This window comes from Pseudorca crassidens, chromosome 13 (assembly GCF_039906515.1).
Source record: "Pseudorca crassidens isolate mPseCra1 chromosome 13, mPseCra1.hap1, whole genome shotgun sequence".
NCBI lineage: Eukaryota > Metazoa > Chordata > Mammalia > Artiodactyla > Delphinidae > Pseudorca > Pseudorca crassidens.
Window position 1 is genome coordinate 41,766,635 of NC_090308.1, and position 15,345 is coordinate 41,781,979.

Genomic DNA, 15,345 nt, shown 5'->3' on the forward strand with positions numbered 1-15,345 from the left:
TTTCATAAAGCATTTATTTTTATTTGAAAACATTATACAGGCATTACATTGCCACAGCCAGTCCATAGGGGAGCATGCAAATATCAAAAATGGAGAGTTTGTTCAACTTATCGGTGTCAATTTCCTTTTTGGTTCATATTTTCCATTTGCAGTGTCTGGATTAGTGTGCTTTGTTATGTGGCTTGACAGTAGAATCCTACCCATGGGGTAAAATCTGTACTGGTAGCTAGCTGGGGACTACTGAATGGTTACAAATCAAAAACAAACCCAAAACAAATACTACACTGCTTGTCAGAAGGTTAATAGCACAAGTTAGCAATACCTAAACTAAACATTGAAACATTTTCATGGGACACAGTGGTGTAAATTTTTCCATTGCTTGTTCTACCTGGTTGTGTATTTCAGAGTTCGGAGCTGTGGGAAAGTGTGACCAAGGCGAGCAGTATCCCCAGTGCAAGTTGTCATTGAGTAAGTGAGGACCACCACTTAGGAGAGCTAAGGTTTGCTTACCCAACCAAATTCTAGACAAATTGCTAAAGTCTCATGTGTGGAGGAGAGAGTGGTTGGTGGTGGATTGAAAAGCTGAAATTTTTGCTGGTGTCTACTGAGGTTATGAAATTTCAGAAACTCAAACAGCTAGAGTTTATGATGTCCTACCCCCATTTCCCACCCCACTCCCAAAGGATCGATGTTTTTACACGGAAAAAAAGTTTGTTTCTTGCGATTTTCTTTTTTCCCCGAAGGGTCAATCTGGAACTCCTGATCTCAGACAATTCAGTACATTATCAGCCTTTCTAAATAAATGGAGAAGAACCAACACAGTGAGCTACCCCAGTGACATGAAAATCTTGTGTACAAGGACATTGAATGGTAAAAGGTATACAGTGAATTCACCTTAACATTCACACTTGGTTTCCATACAGTGGAGTCAATTACAATATCCTAGAAAATAATTCAGATGGCAACTTGTAGCCATCCACTGATTGGCAAACCCTTTTGAAATTTAAATTTGAAAAAAATTCCCAGTCCACCGAGTCGACTTGGAAATACTTTCATCCACTTATTTCTCATAAGACTTTACTAAGCGTCTACAAATTAGGGTCATAAAAATGAATAAAAAAGACGAAAACATTTGGCTTAAAATAAATACTAAGAATGCAATAAATCAAGCAAATTATGCAAACCAAAGGAATGTAAACACAAAAATAAAACCACAGTCTTTAAAGGTCTTCAGATCTGAATGGACAAAATATCAGAGAAAGGTATTTAATTGGTTTAAAAGGTAGCAGAGAGCAAACATTGGCAAAGCTCTTTTAACTTGATATAGCTTTAATGGTGATTTTTTTTTTCACTGAAAATAAAACGTGTTACTAAGGGGATTGAACAGAGATGAGCATAAAATCTGCATGTCAGAAAAGATAGTTTGTCTGCTCCAACTCCAAGGGCAGGACTACCTGTCCTGGGGTAGAGGGCAGGCAGAAGTGTCACATGGGTGCTGGCGGACAGCATGGGATGCTTCTGCCAGCCGTATTTAGGCCTTGTTCAGGCTACTACGGAAATCCTGACTAAGCTGCGATCTGTTCTCTACCTTACAGAGACCCCTCTGATGTTTTGCTTTGCTTGCTTAAGATGTATTGATTTGAATTGCCCCAAACAAACATTTATTTTCCCTTTACAAACCCTGTAACTCTATCGAGGATCTTTTCGAATTGTATTGAAGCCAGCCAAAGGTAAAGACTATTGCACATACTGACATGTAGAATCTATTGTAAATCATAGAGGTTTGTGGTGTTTCTTGATTTTCTGTGTTTGAAGAAAGGGCTATTTTAAGGGCAACAAAATTAGACCGGTGACACACCCCTCAAAGCCTTATCAGGACCCTGTAATATTCTCTGTATCCGTAAGAATGTTGTGTGATATATTCCGCTATTGAATGGATGCCAAATATGACCACAGTGCCAGACTTTTTCATTGGTGGCATTTTTACCACTACAGAATGGCCAGTTCAATCAAACGATCGTCAGAGACTGTTCCACACCAGCACCCTGACTTTGTTGGGAGGCCAAACAACCAATGACACTCCACAGTAAAGGTAATTTCCCATGCTGGTGTATTTCAAAAAGGGTGTCACACAAGAGGGCAGAGGACCATGGCTTTTTCCAATGCCTTGATTGATTTCCATATTATCACTAAAGGAATCTAGGGGGAAAAAGGAAAACCAATATAGTTTTTGAAGAGGGAACATAGGGAGGAGCAGAAAGATTTAAAAAAATGTATTGCCCTAAGCACAAATAATATTATTTCTGGGGTTTCCCATAAGCTGCAGAAACGGAACTTTCCTTATCCTGTTATTACAGGGACTTGATTAGCAGAATCATGTGGCACAACAGAAAGGCAATGGCCTGGAGTAATCAGAGATTGAAATATAAAAAGGCTAAAATGTTTGTTTTATATCTATTCCTAGAATAGAGAATTATATGGTCTGTTGCCACTCCCCACAAGGGTCACAGCACAAAATACATATTGAGCAGGCAATCCAACAGGTAACAGAGGAAACTGCGAGCCCCCAGGTCCCTAGGATAAGGAAGCGTCATAGGGTGGAGCTCCTGTGGCATGCAGCACTCGGAGACTGTGCACAAAAATAAAGTGTGATTCTTAAAAAGTGACTTGCCATAGAAAAGTGGGATTGATGTTAACTACATGTGAGTGGGTCTGGTGAGAGTTCCATCAGGAGTACAAAAGCTCCTCCTGGAAGTCGGTGTAGTAACAGTAACCGTAATAATACAAACAATAATACTTGCTTTTGATTCAAACATTTTCACAGTAATTAATGCAGGGGGGTTGTGACCCGGATACACACTAGCTAGGCATCTCCCCAGGTCAGGTGGATCAGAGCCTGTGTCTCCAGGGATGTTTAGCTTATGCCTTTTACAGGCTTTCAGATTCGCTACCTTGCAGTCCACCTGTGTAAACCGCACCTAATAAATACCTTTCTCTATGTACAAAACAGAGATGACGGGCGGACACACGGCCGCGGAGGTGTCCTCAGTGGGCTGGGAGGGTGTCATCCTAGGCCACACGAACGTGGGGCTCGTCTTCAGTCTCCTGGCCCAGGCTGGTATAGGTGACTGAAGGCTCCACCTGAGCTGTGGCTGGTAAGTCCACGACGGGTCCCGAAGGATTGCGGAACTGCTTGTAAACGCGGGGGTCCTGGGCTATGTATGTGGAGGTGGAGGAGTAGAGCACCAGGCCGAGGAGGATGGTGAAGAAAGACAGGAGATAAAGTCCTGAAAACTAAACAACACAACAGCCAAGTCACTTAGCAGCCAGAGCAGAAGCACTTACCCATGAATGAGGCACAGAGACGGGAGCGGAGCCGTGACGGGCAGCTTGATGAGTCGGCCAAGGATCTTGATGGAAGGTGAATGTTCTCTTCTACCCTGTCTTGGTTTTACTGATTCTCCTTATCTTTTTTCTTGACTCTGTGGCTAACACAGAGGAACACTCAGCTAATATTCCCTAAAGCACCCATCTGAGTACCTGATGTGAGAGAGAGTTAGTTAATCACGAATTAAAATACAAGTTAAAAGCAAATACTCTCCAATATCACTCAACAAAGAGTTGGTTGTTTGTGACTTCATTAAACACGGAAGAAATAGAGATATTCCACTTAAGGTTGTAATGAAGCCATAAACACTGAGTCCCTCACTGACACAGCTGCATCAGGCACTTTTGTTTCACCTTAATCCAATTCAGACACTTTGTCTTCTGAGTAGGAATTGTTATTGACTTTGGTAACTGTCTTTGCAAGATTAGATTATCCTTGGATAGAAAGAAATAGTATAACATTTCATTCTTGCTCCATTAATCTAAAAACAAAACCAAATAGGGATGGATATATAGTGTTCTGTTCCTAAACTACTGCTCGACAACTCATATAGAGTGTTGTGGTGAAAAAATAGAAAATATTGGTGTATACAACTTCCCCGAGAATTTACATACGTTTTTGGAAAAAACTACACCTTCTGGGCCTTCTTGAGTAGTTATTCTGGAATTACTTGAGTAGTTAGTGGGGGAGAGGGAGGTAACAGTATGAGTGTTTCCATTTCTGTTTCATACATTCATTCACTCCTTCATTCAACCAATAGTTTTCTTCTATGTCTTCTCTGTATTAAACTTTGAACTATGTGCTGGGGAAAGAGAAATGAAAATATATGGTCCTTACCATCAAGGACTTAATAGTCTCAGTGGAGAAACAGAGGTACAGATAGATTAAAACAATGCAATGCACTTATGGCCTACCAACTCCCATTGTAGTTGACAGCTGTTGTCCCAGTCTTGACTACATCTTGCATCCATCCTTTTGGGAAAAAAGGATCAATTTGATTTTCCTATTTTATTTTTTATGCTCATACTGTCAAAGAACTAAAAACTGGTAAAAAAAAAAAAAAAAAAAAAGACAAAAATTAATTGGAAGCTGGAAGAAAGGAAAACAGGAAAAGGATCCAGAGAGTCTATAAAGTTAAGTTGCAATTTTATAATAAAGAGTTAAAAGGTGGCTATGATGCTCAATAATAGGAAAGGCGGTTTTGAAAATGGCACTCAGAAAAAATATTCCTGTGGTTAAAAGCTCCTGCTATGATGTTTTGTTTTGTTTTGTTTTTTACCTCTCTGTCTCTCTGTCTCTTTCTTTAGCAGCAGCAAGGTAGTTAAGACTAAAGATCACTTTCTGATTTTCTACAGCACTCCTCACCCTGTCCTATAAGTCCTTTATCCTTCACACTCATATGATAATACTTTCTCAGATGGATTTGTATACTAGACTCAGCTTGTAACAGCTTCACTTAATTAGCTTGATTAATTCAGTTTTTCCCAGTGAAAATAATTTTTTTCTTTATGATTTTGTTTGTCAAACAAAATGGTAGCAAAAGAAAACCACTAACTCAGGACTGCTGTATATGATCTCAGAAAACTTATTTACCCCCAAATTTGCTTCCTGAAGTTCTACATTCAAGAGCTTCATCCTTTACCTGAAACTTTGGCAAATGAAATGAGTTTGTTCCTAACATTAGCAACATTTCAAATATTTTGTTAGTGACTCTCATTTTCAAAAATCCCCTCATGCACCTCCAGTTTCCAGTGAGAACTTTTCAGGTCTTGGGTGTGAGGCCGCCCCTGTTGCAGCAGATGAAGGTCGAGCGATTAAGAATGGGGCTCTGAGATTAGAACTGCATTATAACCACAAACAGGATTCAAATCTAGCCCCACTCCTCTCTGGCTGTCATTGTGGACAACTTTTTTCAAGGTCCAAGTTTCCTTATCCGTACAGTGGGGATAATAATTGTACCTACTCTATAGAGTTGTTATAAAGATAAAATTAGGTAAAGCACGTGAAGCACTCATCCTACTGCCTACCTTGCAGTGAGTGTTCAACCTACATTGGCTCCATTGTTATTATTATTACAGCACTATCTTATCATCAATGACCTTACATATAAGACTGTTACAATACTCTTATATGATCATTGATGAAATTGCCTTTCTCCTATAGTCCCTTGACTATGGGACTCTGTCTTTCTTGACCAGTGTCAAGTGCAGAGCCTGGCATAGTGTAGGCATCTACTAAGTGTTATTTGCTCTTTGTTTACATTTTGAATGAATTAATGAATTTAATTAAAGTTTCATACGAAAGAAAGAAACCATAAAAACATCAGCCTGTACCAATAGTGTATTTCAAATGTTTTAGCTTTCAACTCAATCCAACGTCATCTCTCATACATAAAATGCTAAACAAAGACTCCTTGAAAGGGAAGTCATAGCACTGATCCTTAATCATTGACTCCAAAAGTCATCTTCAAACCTGTGATCAGTTAGAGGAGAGTGATGATGAATTGGGAGGAGCAATGTAGAAGGCAAGAGTCTGGGTAGAAGATTGTAGGCTGCTGACCAGAGGACTGGCAGAGGAAGTTTCATAAACTTGGGGTGGACAGGATTTGGCAACTGAAATAATGTAGAGACAGGAAAGGATCTGATACAGGGTATGAGAAGGATTTGAATTCCTCTCAATTTCTACTTTTGGCTCCTATATTCTGACTTGATCAATATGACAAAGATTTTAATAGCCATTTTTTGTAAAGCTAATGCCTTTGTCAGTGTAAAAAATAATACCTGAATCAATCATTTTTGGGGCATGGAACTATCAGGTTGAGTGATAAAACCACTACAAACTGTTTTCCTGGGACACAGCTTTAGAATGACAACACATACCTTACTTACAATGCATTTCCATTTAATCATACAGAATTCACTCTAAAATTGTTCAAAATACAGACAGAATGGAATTTTATATGACAGAGGCATCTTGGAAGTCACCCAAGGGGTTTTATTAATAGTCGGTAGAGAACGTTTTCATTTAACACACAAACCTAAAATGGGAGCAGTAACGCAAGCATTAGATTAATCTGGAGAAATACTGAATGTTAAAAATAATTACAGAAAGGCTTTGTATTTTAAAAAGTAAGAAAAAGTTTCATTTTTCTCCTCTTTATAGATTGACAAGAAAAAAGAAGATTTAACAGGGGTAACTAATTGGATGACCCTCAGCTCTGGAAGCTGCACTTATCCTGACAGGGCAATTATTTAAAAACACCAATCAATCAAACCAAAATTCTGTATATTCTAGGCTGCTTAATTTGTTTACTGCAAAGAAATACTCATGCCTAGTTCCTGGAAAGCCATCTCCCGGTGACAGATAAGGTGAGTCTCAGGTAGAGGTTTGCTGCCTCCCTTTAAGAATACGGGCTGCTGTCTGAAGTGTACTCCGTGGTCCTCACTGCAGTCAACTGTAGCCCATCAGAAGATGCTGTGTGTTTGGTGCTGCACTTTTGCCTGCATTTTATCTGACTTGTAATTTTGAGAAGCTGAAAAAGGATGCACCCTTTCTCACTACCCCACTGTACACACGACTGACTTTTCTCTTGCCTTTTTCCATCTTGACAGGTCTCACTGCTAGCAAGGATCAGAAAGCAGTTGCTGTACATAAGGAGAATGTCTGCGTGTTGCTTAAAGCAATCTGACTGGGACACGAGCCATCATTCAGAATGGGGTGGCTTGGAAGACTGATGATAAATCTGCACCAAGCTCTTTAACCTCCCACTAGGGATGAAACCTAGCTCTTAGCCAGCTGGCATCTCAATATAATTACTAGTTAGCGAATGGGACATTCAGCACATCAGTTAGGGACAGACCAAATTTTCATTTTAGTTTTGGTATTAAACATCTAAGTCGAGTTTTAATAAACGAATGACTTGAATGGGCCTAAATCTATACAAGTAGAAAACCACATGGTTTGAAAGCCATTTCAAAGTATATTTACAAATATATCAACTATACTATGTGGGGAAGAGGGCAGTTTTTAAGGGAGGTATTCTTTTTTGGGTTGACTAAAAGATGGCAGGGGTAAGCAGAGGAGAACGTGGGCCACCGCAGAGAGGCGTGAGGTAGGGCATGAAGTGACTGTGGGTTAAAGCTCTACTTTCACTGAATGTGTGTACCAACTGCCTCTACATGGAGGGCCTGGTTTTTCCTTCTTTCCCGGACAGTGCACGTTAAAAGAGGCCTTTTATGGTGTGTGCCTCTGTGTGACATGGCTTTTACAAGGTTCCTGATGTTAGACTGGCTGCTTCTGCTCAGTGACTCCACTTGGGCCTATTAATGACCAGAACTAATTTTGATTTAATAGGTAATGAAAAGTTAAAAGATTCTCTTAGTTCTTAAAGAGAGATGTATGGCAGTTCTGTCACCAAGAAAAACAAAGGTTCGTTGGAATCAGAAACGATGTCGCTTGTGAGAGGTGGAAGAAAGACATGGAAAAGAGCAGTTGGTGGGTTTGCTAGGAAAGTGGGGTTCAGGGGAATGAGACTTGGGTAAAGCTCCTGAAGTTATCTGAGAAGAAGGGGAGATTTAGATTTAAATCCAATTTAGGTCTAACTTGGAGAGCTAAGGAAGCTCAGAGAAAATATAATTGGAAGGAGGGAGAAAATAAGGTCAAATTAGAAAGAAGATACAGGCAAAGAAAATTTCTCAATAGCTAGGAGGAAACAGGACTGAAAAACTTGGAGAGCCCCCTTCTCCCATATAATTCTTTTCTAAATTTACCCAGCACGTATTTTTCTCTCTTTGTCTCTCTCTTTTAGTGTATATACACACACACACGCACGCACGCACGCACGCACGCACGTCTGTGAGCCACTACTGCTGACCTGATAGGATCCGCCTTCTGAACTTTTCTTGAGAGAAGCTGAGTAGCCTGAAAGAACACCACCCCTGAAGGCTTCTCATGTATAGCAGGTGAGCAAAGGAGTTGAAACTGGTCTCTCAACTGCATAAGGAAGCTTCTCAGAAATAAATTGAAGGATATTTCTAATTTGCCTTAGACATGGCTTTTGACGTGGAAGGAGTTCACGTATACAAAGGACATGTGGCCACAATAATGATTTCCTTTCTAGTTCTTATTCAAGTTTATTCTTTTAAACAGACACAGATGTAATCAAACCTTTCCACATTTTAAACTCTTTAGCAGAAAACATCTGAGAAGGTAGAGTCTGGGAGTCTACAAATTTAGCAGTTGCTTCAGAAGTCAATGCAATCATGGGTAAGAAGAACCATGAAAGCAGTGACTGGTCATTCCCAAGGTTATATGCACAGGCTGGTAAAGGTGAGGTTCAAGAGCTGCTGGGAAGAATTTCCATGTAGAGAGACTGGCCTGGCAATTTCAGCAGCAAGTTATGCCTGGGAAAAATTAGACTTTTAATTAAATTTGGGAAACTGTCCTGAATTCTCTGCAGTGTAAAACAAAGTGTCTTCTCCCCTGTACTACCACACTCCATGATATAAAATGCACATATAAAGCCAAATCAACTGGCACATCTAACCAAGATTTCTAGACTAAAAGGAATAAATAAGCCCAATTCTGTTTCAAACAGAATCAGATTACAGAGTTTGGAGATCTTAGGTACCAGGGTAATTTAAAGACACATCAGTGACAAAGTTAAGCAAAATACCAATTAAAAGAATGAATCGGGAGTGGTGGCTCAGCTGTTTCCTCTGCCATGTGGATGAAAAGCTCTTGGTGCTCCAGCCAGGAGGCAGGGCTCTGCCCCTGAGGTAGGAGAGCCAACTTCAGGACACTGGTCAACAAGAGACCTCCCAGCTCCACATAATATCAAACGGCGAAAATCTCCCAGAGACCTCCATCTTAACACCAGCACCCAGCTTCACTCAACGACCAGCAAGCCACAGTGCTGGAAAACCTATGCCAAACAACTAGCAAAACAGGAACACAACCCCACCCATTAGCAGAGAGGCTGCCTAAAATCATAATAAGGCCACAGACACCCCAAAACACACCACCAGACGTGAACCTGCCCACTAGAGAGACAAGATCCAGCCTCATCCACCACAACACAGGCACTAGTCCCCTCCACCAGGAAGCCTACACAACCCACTGAACCAACCTTAGCCACTGGAGACAGACATCAAAAACAGGAGGAACTACGAACCTGCAGCCTGCAAAAAGAAGACCCCAAACACAGTAAGATAAGCAAAATGAGAAGACAGAAAAACACACAGCAGATAAAGGAGCAAGATAAAAATGCACCAGACCTAACAAATGAAGAGGAAATAGGCAGTCTACCTGAAAAAGAATTCAGAATAATGATAGTAAGGTTGATCCGAAATCTTGGAGATAGAATGGACAAGAGAATGGACAAAATGCAAGAATCAGTTAACAAGGACCTAGAAGAACTAAAGATGAAACAAGCAACGATGAACAACACAATAAATGAAATTAAAAGTACTCTAGATGGGATCAATAGCAGAATAACTGAGACAGAAGAACGGATAAGTGACCTGGAAGATAAAATAGTGGAAATAACTACTGCAGAGCAGAATAAAGAAAAAAGAATGAAAAGAACTGAGGACAGTCTCAGAGACCTCTGGGACAACGTTAAACGCACCAACATTCGAATTATAGGGGTTCCAGAAGAAGAAGAGAAAAAGAAAGGGACTGAGAAAATATTTGAAGAGATTATACTTGAAAACTTCCCTAATACGGGAAAGGAAATAGTTAATCAAGTCCAGGAAGCACAGAGAGTCCCATACAGGATAAATCCAAGGAGAAATACGCCAAGACACATATTAATCAAACTGTCAAAAATTAAATACAAAGAAAGCATATTAAAAGCAGCAAAGGAAAAACAACAAATAACACATAAGGGAATCCCCATAAGGTTAACAGCTGATCTCTCAGCAGAAACACTACAAGCCAGAAGGGAGTGGCAGGACATACTGAAAGTGATGAAGGAGAAAAACCTGCAGCCAAGACTACTCTACCCAGCAAGGATCTCATTCAGATTTGATGGAGAAATTAAAACCTTTACAGACAAGCAAAAGCTGAGAGAGTTCAGCACCACCAAACCAGCTTTACAACAAATGCTAAAGGATCTTCTATAGGCAAGAAACACAAGAGAAGGAAAAGACCTATAATAACGAACCCAAAACAATTTAGAAAATGGGAATAGGAACATACATAATGATAATTACCTTAAATGTAAATGGACTAAATGCTCCCACCAAAAGACACAGATTAGCTGAATGGATACAAAAACAAGACCCTTATATATGCTGTCTACAAGAGACCCACTTCAGACCTAGAGACACATACAGACTGAAAGTAAGGGGATGGAGAAAGATATTCCATGCAAATGGAAACCAAAAGAAAGCTGGAGTAGCAATTCTCATATCAGACAAAATAGACTTTAAAATAAGGACTATTAAAAGAGACAAAGAAGGACACTACATAATGATCAAGGGATCGATCCAAGAAGAAGATATAACAATTGTAAATATTTATGCACCCAACATAGGAGCACCTCAATACATAAGGCAAATACTAACAGCCATAAAAGGGGAAATCGACAGTAACACATTCATAGTAGGGGACTTAAACACCCCACTTTCACCTATGGACAGATCATCCAAAATGAAAATAAATAAGGAAACACAAGCTTTAAATGATACATTAAACAAGATGGACTTAATTGATATTTATAGGACACTCCATCCAAAAACAACAGAATACACATTTTTCCCAAGTGCTCATGGAACATTCTCCAGGATAGATCATATCTTGGGTCACAAATCAAGCCTTGGTAAATTTAAGAAAATTGAAATTGTATCAAGTATCTTTTCTGACCACAACGCCATGAGACTAGATATCAATTACAGGAAAAGATCTGTAAAAAATACAAACACATGGAGGCTAAACAATACACTACTTAATAATGAAGTGATCACTGAAGAAATCAAAGAGGAAATCAAAAAATACCTAGAAACAAATGACAATGGAGACACAACGACCCAAAACCTGTGGGAAGCAGCAAAAGCAGTTTTAAGGGGGAAGTTTATAGCAATACAAGCCCACCTTAAGAAGCAGGAAACATCTCGAATAAACAACCTAACCTTGCACCTCAAGCAATTAGAGAAAGAAGAACAAAAATACCCGAAAGCTAGCAGAAGGAAAGAAATCATAAAAATCAGATCAGAAATAAATGAAAAAGAAATGAAGGAAACAATAGCAAAGATCAATAAAACTAAAAGCTGGTTCTTTGAGAAGATAAACAAAATAGATAAACCACTAGCCAGACTCATCAAGAAAAAAAGGGAGAAGACTCAAATCAATAGAATTAGAAAGGAAAAAGGAGAGGTAACAACTGACACTGCAGAAATAAAAGAGATCATGAGAGATTACTACGAGCAACTCTATGCCAATAAAATGGACAATCTGGAAGAAATGGACAAATTCTTAGAAATGCACAACCTGCCAAGACTGAATCAGGAAGAAATAGAAAATATGAACAGACCAATCACAAGCACTGAAATTGAAACTGTGATTAAAAATCTTCCAACAAACAAAAGCCCAGGACCAGATGGCTTCACAGGCGAATTCTATCAAACATTTAGAGAAGAGCTAACACCTATCCTTCTCAAACTCTTCCAAAATATAGCAGAGGGAGGAACACTCCCAAACTCCTTCTACGAGGCCACCATCACCTTGATACCAAAACCAGACAAGGATGTCACAAAGAAAGAAAACTACAGGCCAATATCACTGATGAACATAGATGCAAAAATCCTCTAGCAAACAGAATCCAACAAAATACTAGCAAACAGAATCCAACAGCACATTAAAAGGATCATACACCATGACCAAGTGGGGTTTATTCCAGGAATGCAAGGATTCTTCAATATAAGCAAATCTATCAATGTGATACACCATATTAACAAATTGAGGGAGAAAAACCATATGATCATCTCAATAGATGCAGAGAAAGCTTTTGACAAAATTCAACACCCATTTATGATAAAAACCCTCCAGAAAGTAGGCATAGAGGGAACTTTCCTCAACATAATAAAGGCCATATATGACAAGCCCACAGCCAACATCATCCTCAATGGTGAAAAACTGAAAGCATTTCCACTAAGATCAGGAAGAAGACAAGGTTGCCCACTCTCACCACTCTTATTCAACATAGTTTTGGAAGTTTTAGCCACAGCAATCAGAGAAGAAAAGGAAATAAAAGGAATCCAAATCGGAAAAGAAGAAGTAAAGCTGTCACTGTTTGCAGATGACATGATCCTATACGTAGAGAACCCTAAAGATGCTACCAGAAAACTACTAGAGCTAATCAATGAATTTGGTAAAGTGGCAGGATACAAAATTAATGCACAGAAATCTCTGGCATTCCTATATACTAATGATGAAAAATCTGAAAGTGAAATCAAGAAAACACTCCCATTTACCACTGCAACAAAAAGAATAAAATATCTAGGAATAAACCTACCTAAGGAGACAAAAGACCTGTATGCAGAAAATTATAAGACACTGATGAAAGAAATTAAAGATGATACAAATAGATGGAGACATATACCATGTTCTTGGATTGGAAGAATCAACATTGTGAAAATGACTCTACTACCCAAAGCAATCTACAGATTCAATGCAATCCCTATCAAACTACCACTGGCATTTTTCACAGAACTAGAACAAAAAATTTTGCAAAATGTATGGAAACACAAAAGACCCCGAATAGCCAAAGCAATCTTGAGAACGAAAGAAGGAACTGGAGGAATCAGGCTCCCTGACTTCAGACTATATTACAAAGCTACAGTTATCAAGACGGTATGGTACTGGCACAAAAACAGAAAGATAGATCAATGGAACAGGATAGAAAGCCCAGAGATAAACCCATGCACATATGGATACCTTATCTTTGATAAAGGTGGCAGTAATGTACAGTGGAGAAAGGACAGCCTCTTCAATAAGTGGTGCTGGGAAAACTGGACAGGTACATGTAAAAGTATGAGATTAGATCACTCCCTAACACCATATACAAAAATAAGCTCAAAATGGATTAAAGACCTAAATGTAAGGCCAGAAACTATCAAACTCTTAGAGGAAAACATAGGCAGAACACTCTATGACATAAATCACAGCAAGATCCTTTCTGACCCACCTCCTAGAGTAATGGAAATAAAAACAAAAATAAACAAATGGGACTTAATGAGACTTCAAAGCTTTTGCACAGCAAAGGAAACCATAAACAAGACCAAAAGACAACCCTCAGAATGGGAGAAAATATTTGCAAATGAAACAACCGACAAAGGATTAATCTCCAAAATTTACAAGCAGCTCATGCAGCTCAATAACAAGAAAACAAACAACCCAATCCAAAAATGGGCAGAAGACCTAAATAGACATTTCTCCAAAGAAGATATACAGACTGCCAACAAACACATGAAAGGATGGTCAACATCACTATTCATTAGAGAAATGCAAATCAAAACTACAATGAGGTATCACCTCACAGTGGTCAGAATGGCCATCATCAAAAAATCTAGAAACAATAAATGCTGGAGAGGGTGTGGAGAAAAGGGAACACTCTTGCACTGCTGGTGGGAATGTGAATTGGTTCAGCCACTATGGAGAACAGTATGGAGGTTCCTTAAAAAACTACAAATAGAACTACCATATGACCCAGCAGTCCCACTACTGGGCATATACCCTGAGAAAACCAAAATTCAAAAAGAGTCATGTACCAAAATGTTCATTGCAGCTCTATTTACAATATCCCGGAGATGGAAACAACCTAAGTGCCCATCATCAGATGAATGGATAAAGAAGATGTGGCACATATATACAATGGAATATTACTCAGCCATAAAAAGAAACGAAATTGAGCTATTTGTAATGAGGTGGATAGACCTAGAGTCTGTCATACAGAGTGAAGTAAGTCAGAAAGAAAAAGACAAATACTGTATGCTAACACATATATACGGAATTTAAGAAAAAAAATGTCATGAAGAACCTAGGGGTAAAGCAGGAATAAAGACGCAGACCTCCTAGAGAACGGACTTGAGGTTATGGGGAGGGGGAAGGGTGAGCCGTGACAGGGCGAGAGAGAGTCATGGACATATACACACTAACAAACGTAGTAAGGTAGATAGCTAGGGGGAAGCAGCCGCATGGCACAGGGATATTGGCTCGGTGCTTTGTGACAGCCTGGAGGGGTGGGATAGGGAGGGTGGGAGGGAGGGAGACGCAAGAGGGAAGACATATGGGAACATATGTTTATGTATGACTGATTCACTTTGTTATAAAGCAGAAACTAACACACCATTGTAAAGCAATTATACCCCAATAAAGATGTTAAAAAAAAAAAGAAAAGAATGAATCATGGGACGTCCCTGGTGGCGCAGTGGTTAAGAATCCACCTGCCAATGCAGGCGACACGGCTTCGTGTCCCGGTCCAGGAAGATCCCACATTTCGTGGAGCAGCTAAGCCCGGGTGCCACAACTACTGAGCCTGAGCTCTAGAGCCCGCATGCCACAAGTACTGAGCCCAGGAGCCACAACTACTGAAGTCCACATGCCTACAGCCCATGCTCCGCAACAAGAGAAGCCACAGCAATGAGAAGCCCTAGCACCGCAATGAAAAGTATCCCCTGCTCACCGCAACTAGAGAAAGCCCACGCGCAGCAATGAAGACCCAACACAGCCAAAAATAAATAAATTAATTAAAAAAAAGAATCAATCCATTAATTCTTCAAAAAAAAAGAATGAATCATAATTAAAGATAATGCTGCCATCGTGGAGTTTTTAAGTCCAAATATTATGGGTAGGTAAAATTGGATTTTGTAACTAAAAGGGGAGCCCAAGGTCTCTTGGGTCCCCACTTGATATGTGGGTTGAAAGGTGGACCCTGTGGATCACAGCCAGTCTGCTGA

The 15,345-nt window shown here is 39.6% G+C and overlaps 1 protein-coding gene across 2 annotated transcripts in view; it reads right to left on the reverse strand.

Moving 5' to 3' along the window:
• The window catches only part of SLC35F1 (solute carrier family 35 member F1), a 486,239-nt gene continuing 470,894 nt past the window's right edge, over positions 1 to 15,345 (reverse strand). For both annotated transcript variants that reach the window (XM_067702264.1, XM_067702263.1), the window contains exon 8: positions 1 to 3,294. In XM_067702264.1, the coding sequence (XP_067558365.1) occupies positions 3,070 to 3,294 (225 nt within the window). In that variant the 3' untranslated portion in view covers positions 1 to 3,069. The remainder of the gene's footprint in view (positions 3,295 to 15,345) is intronic.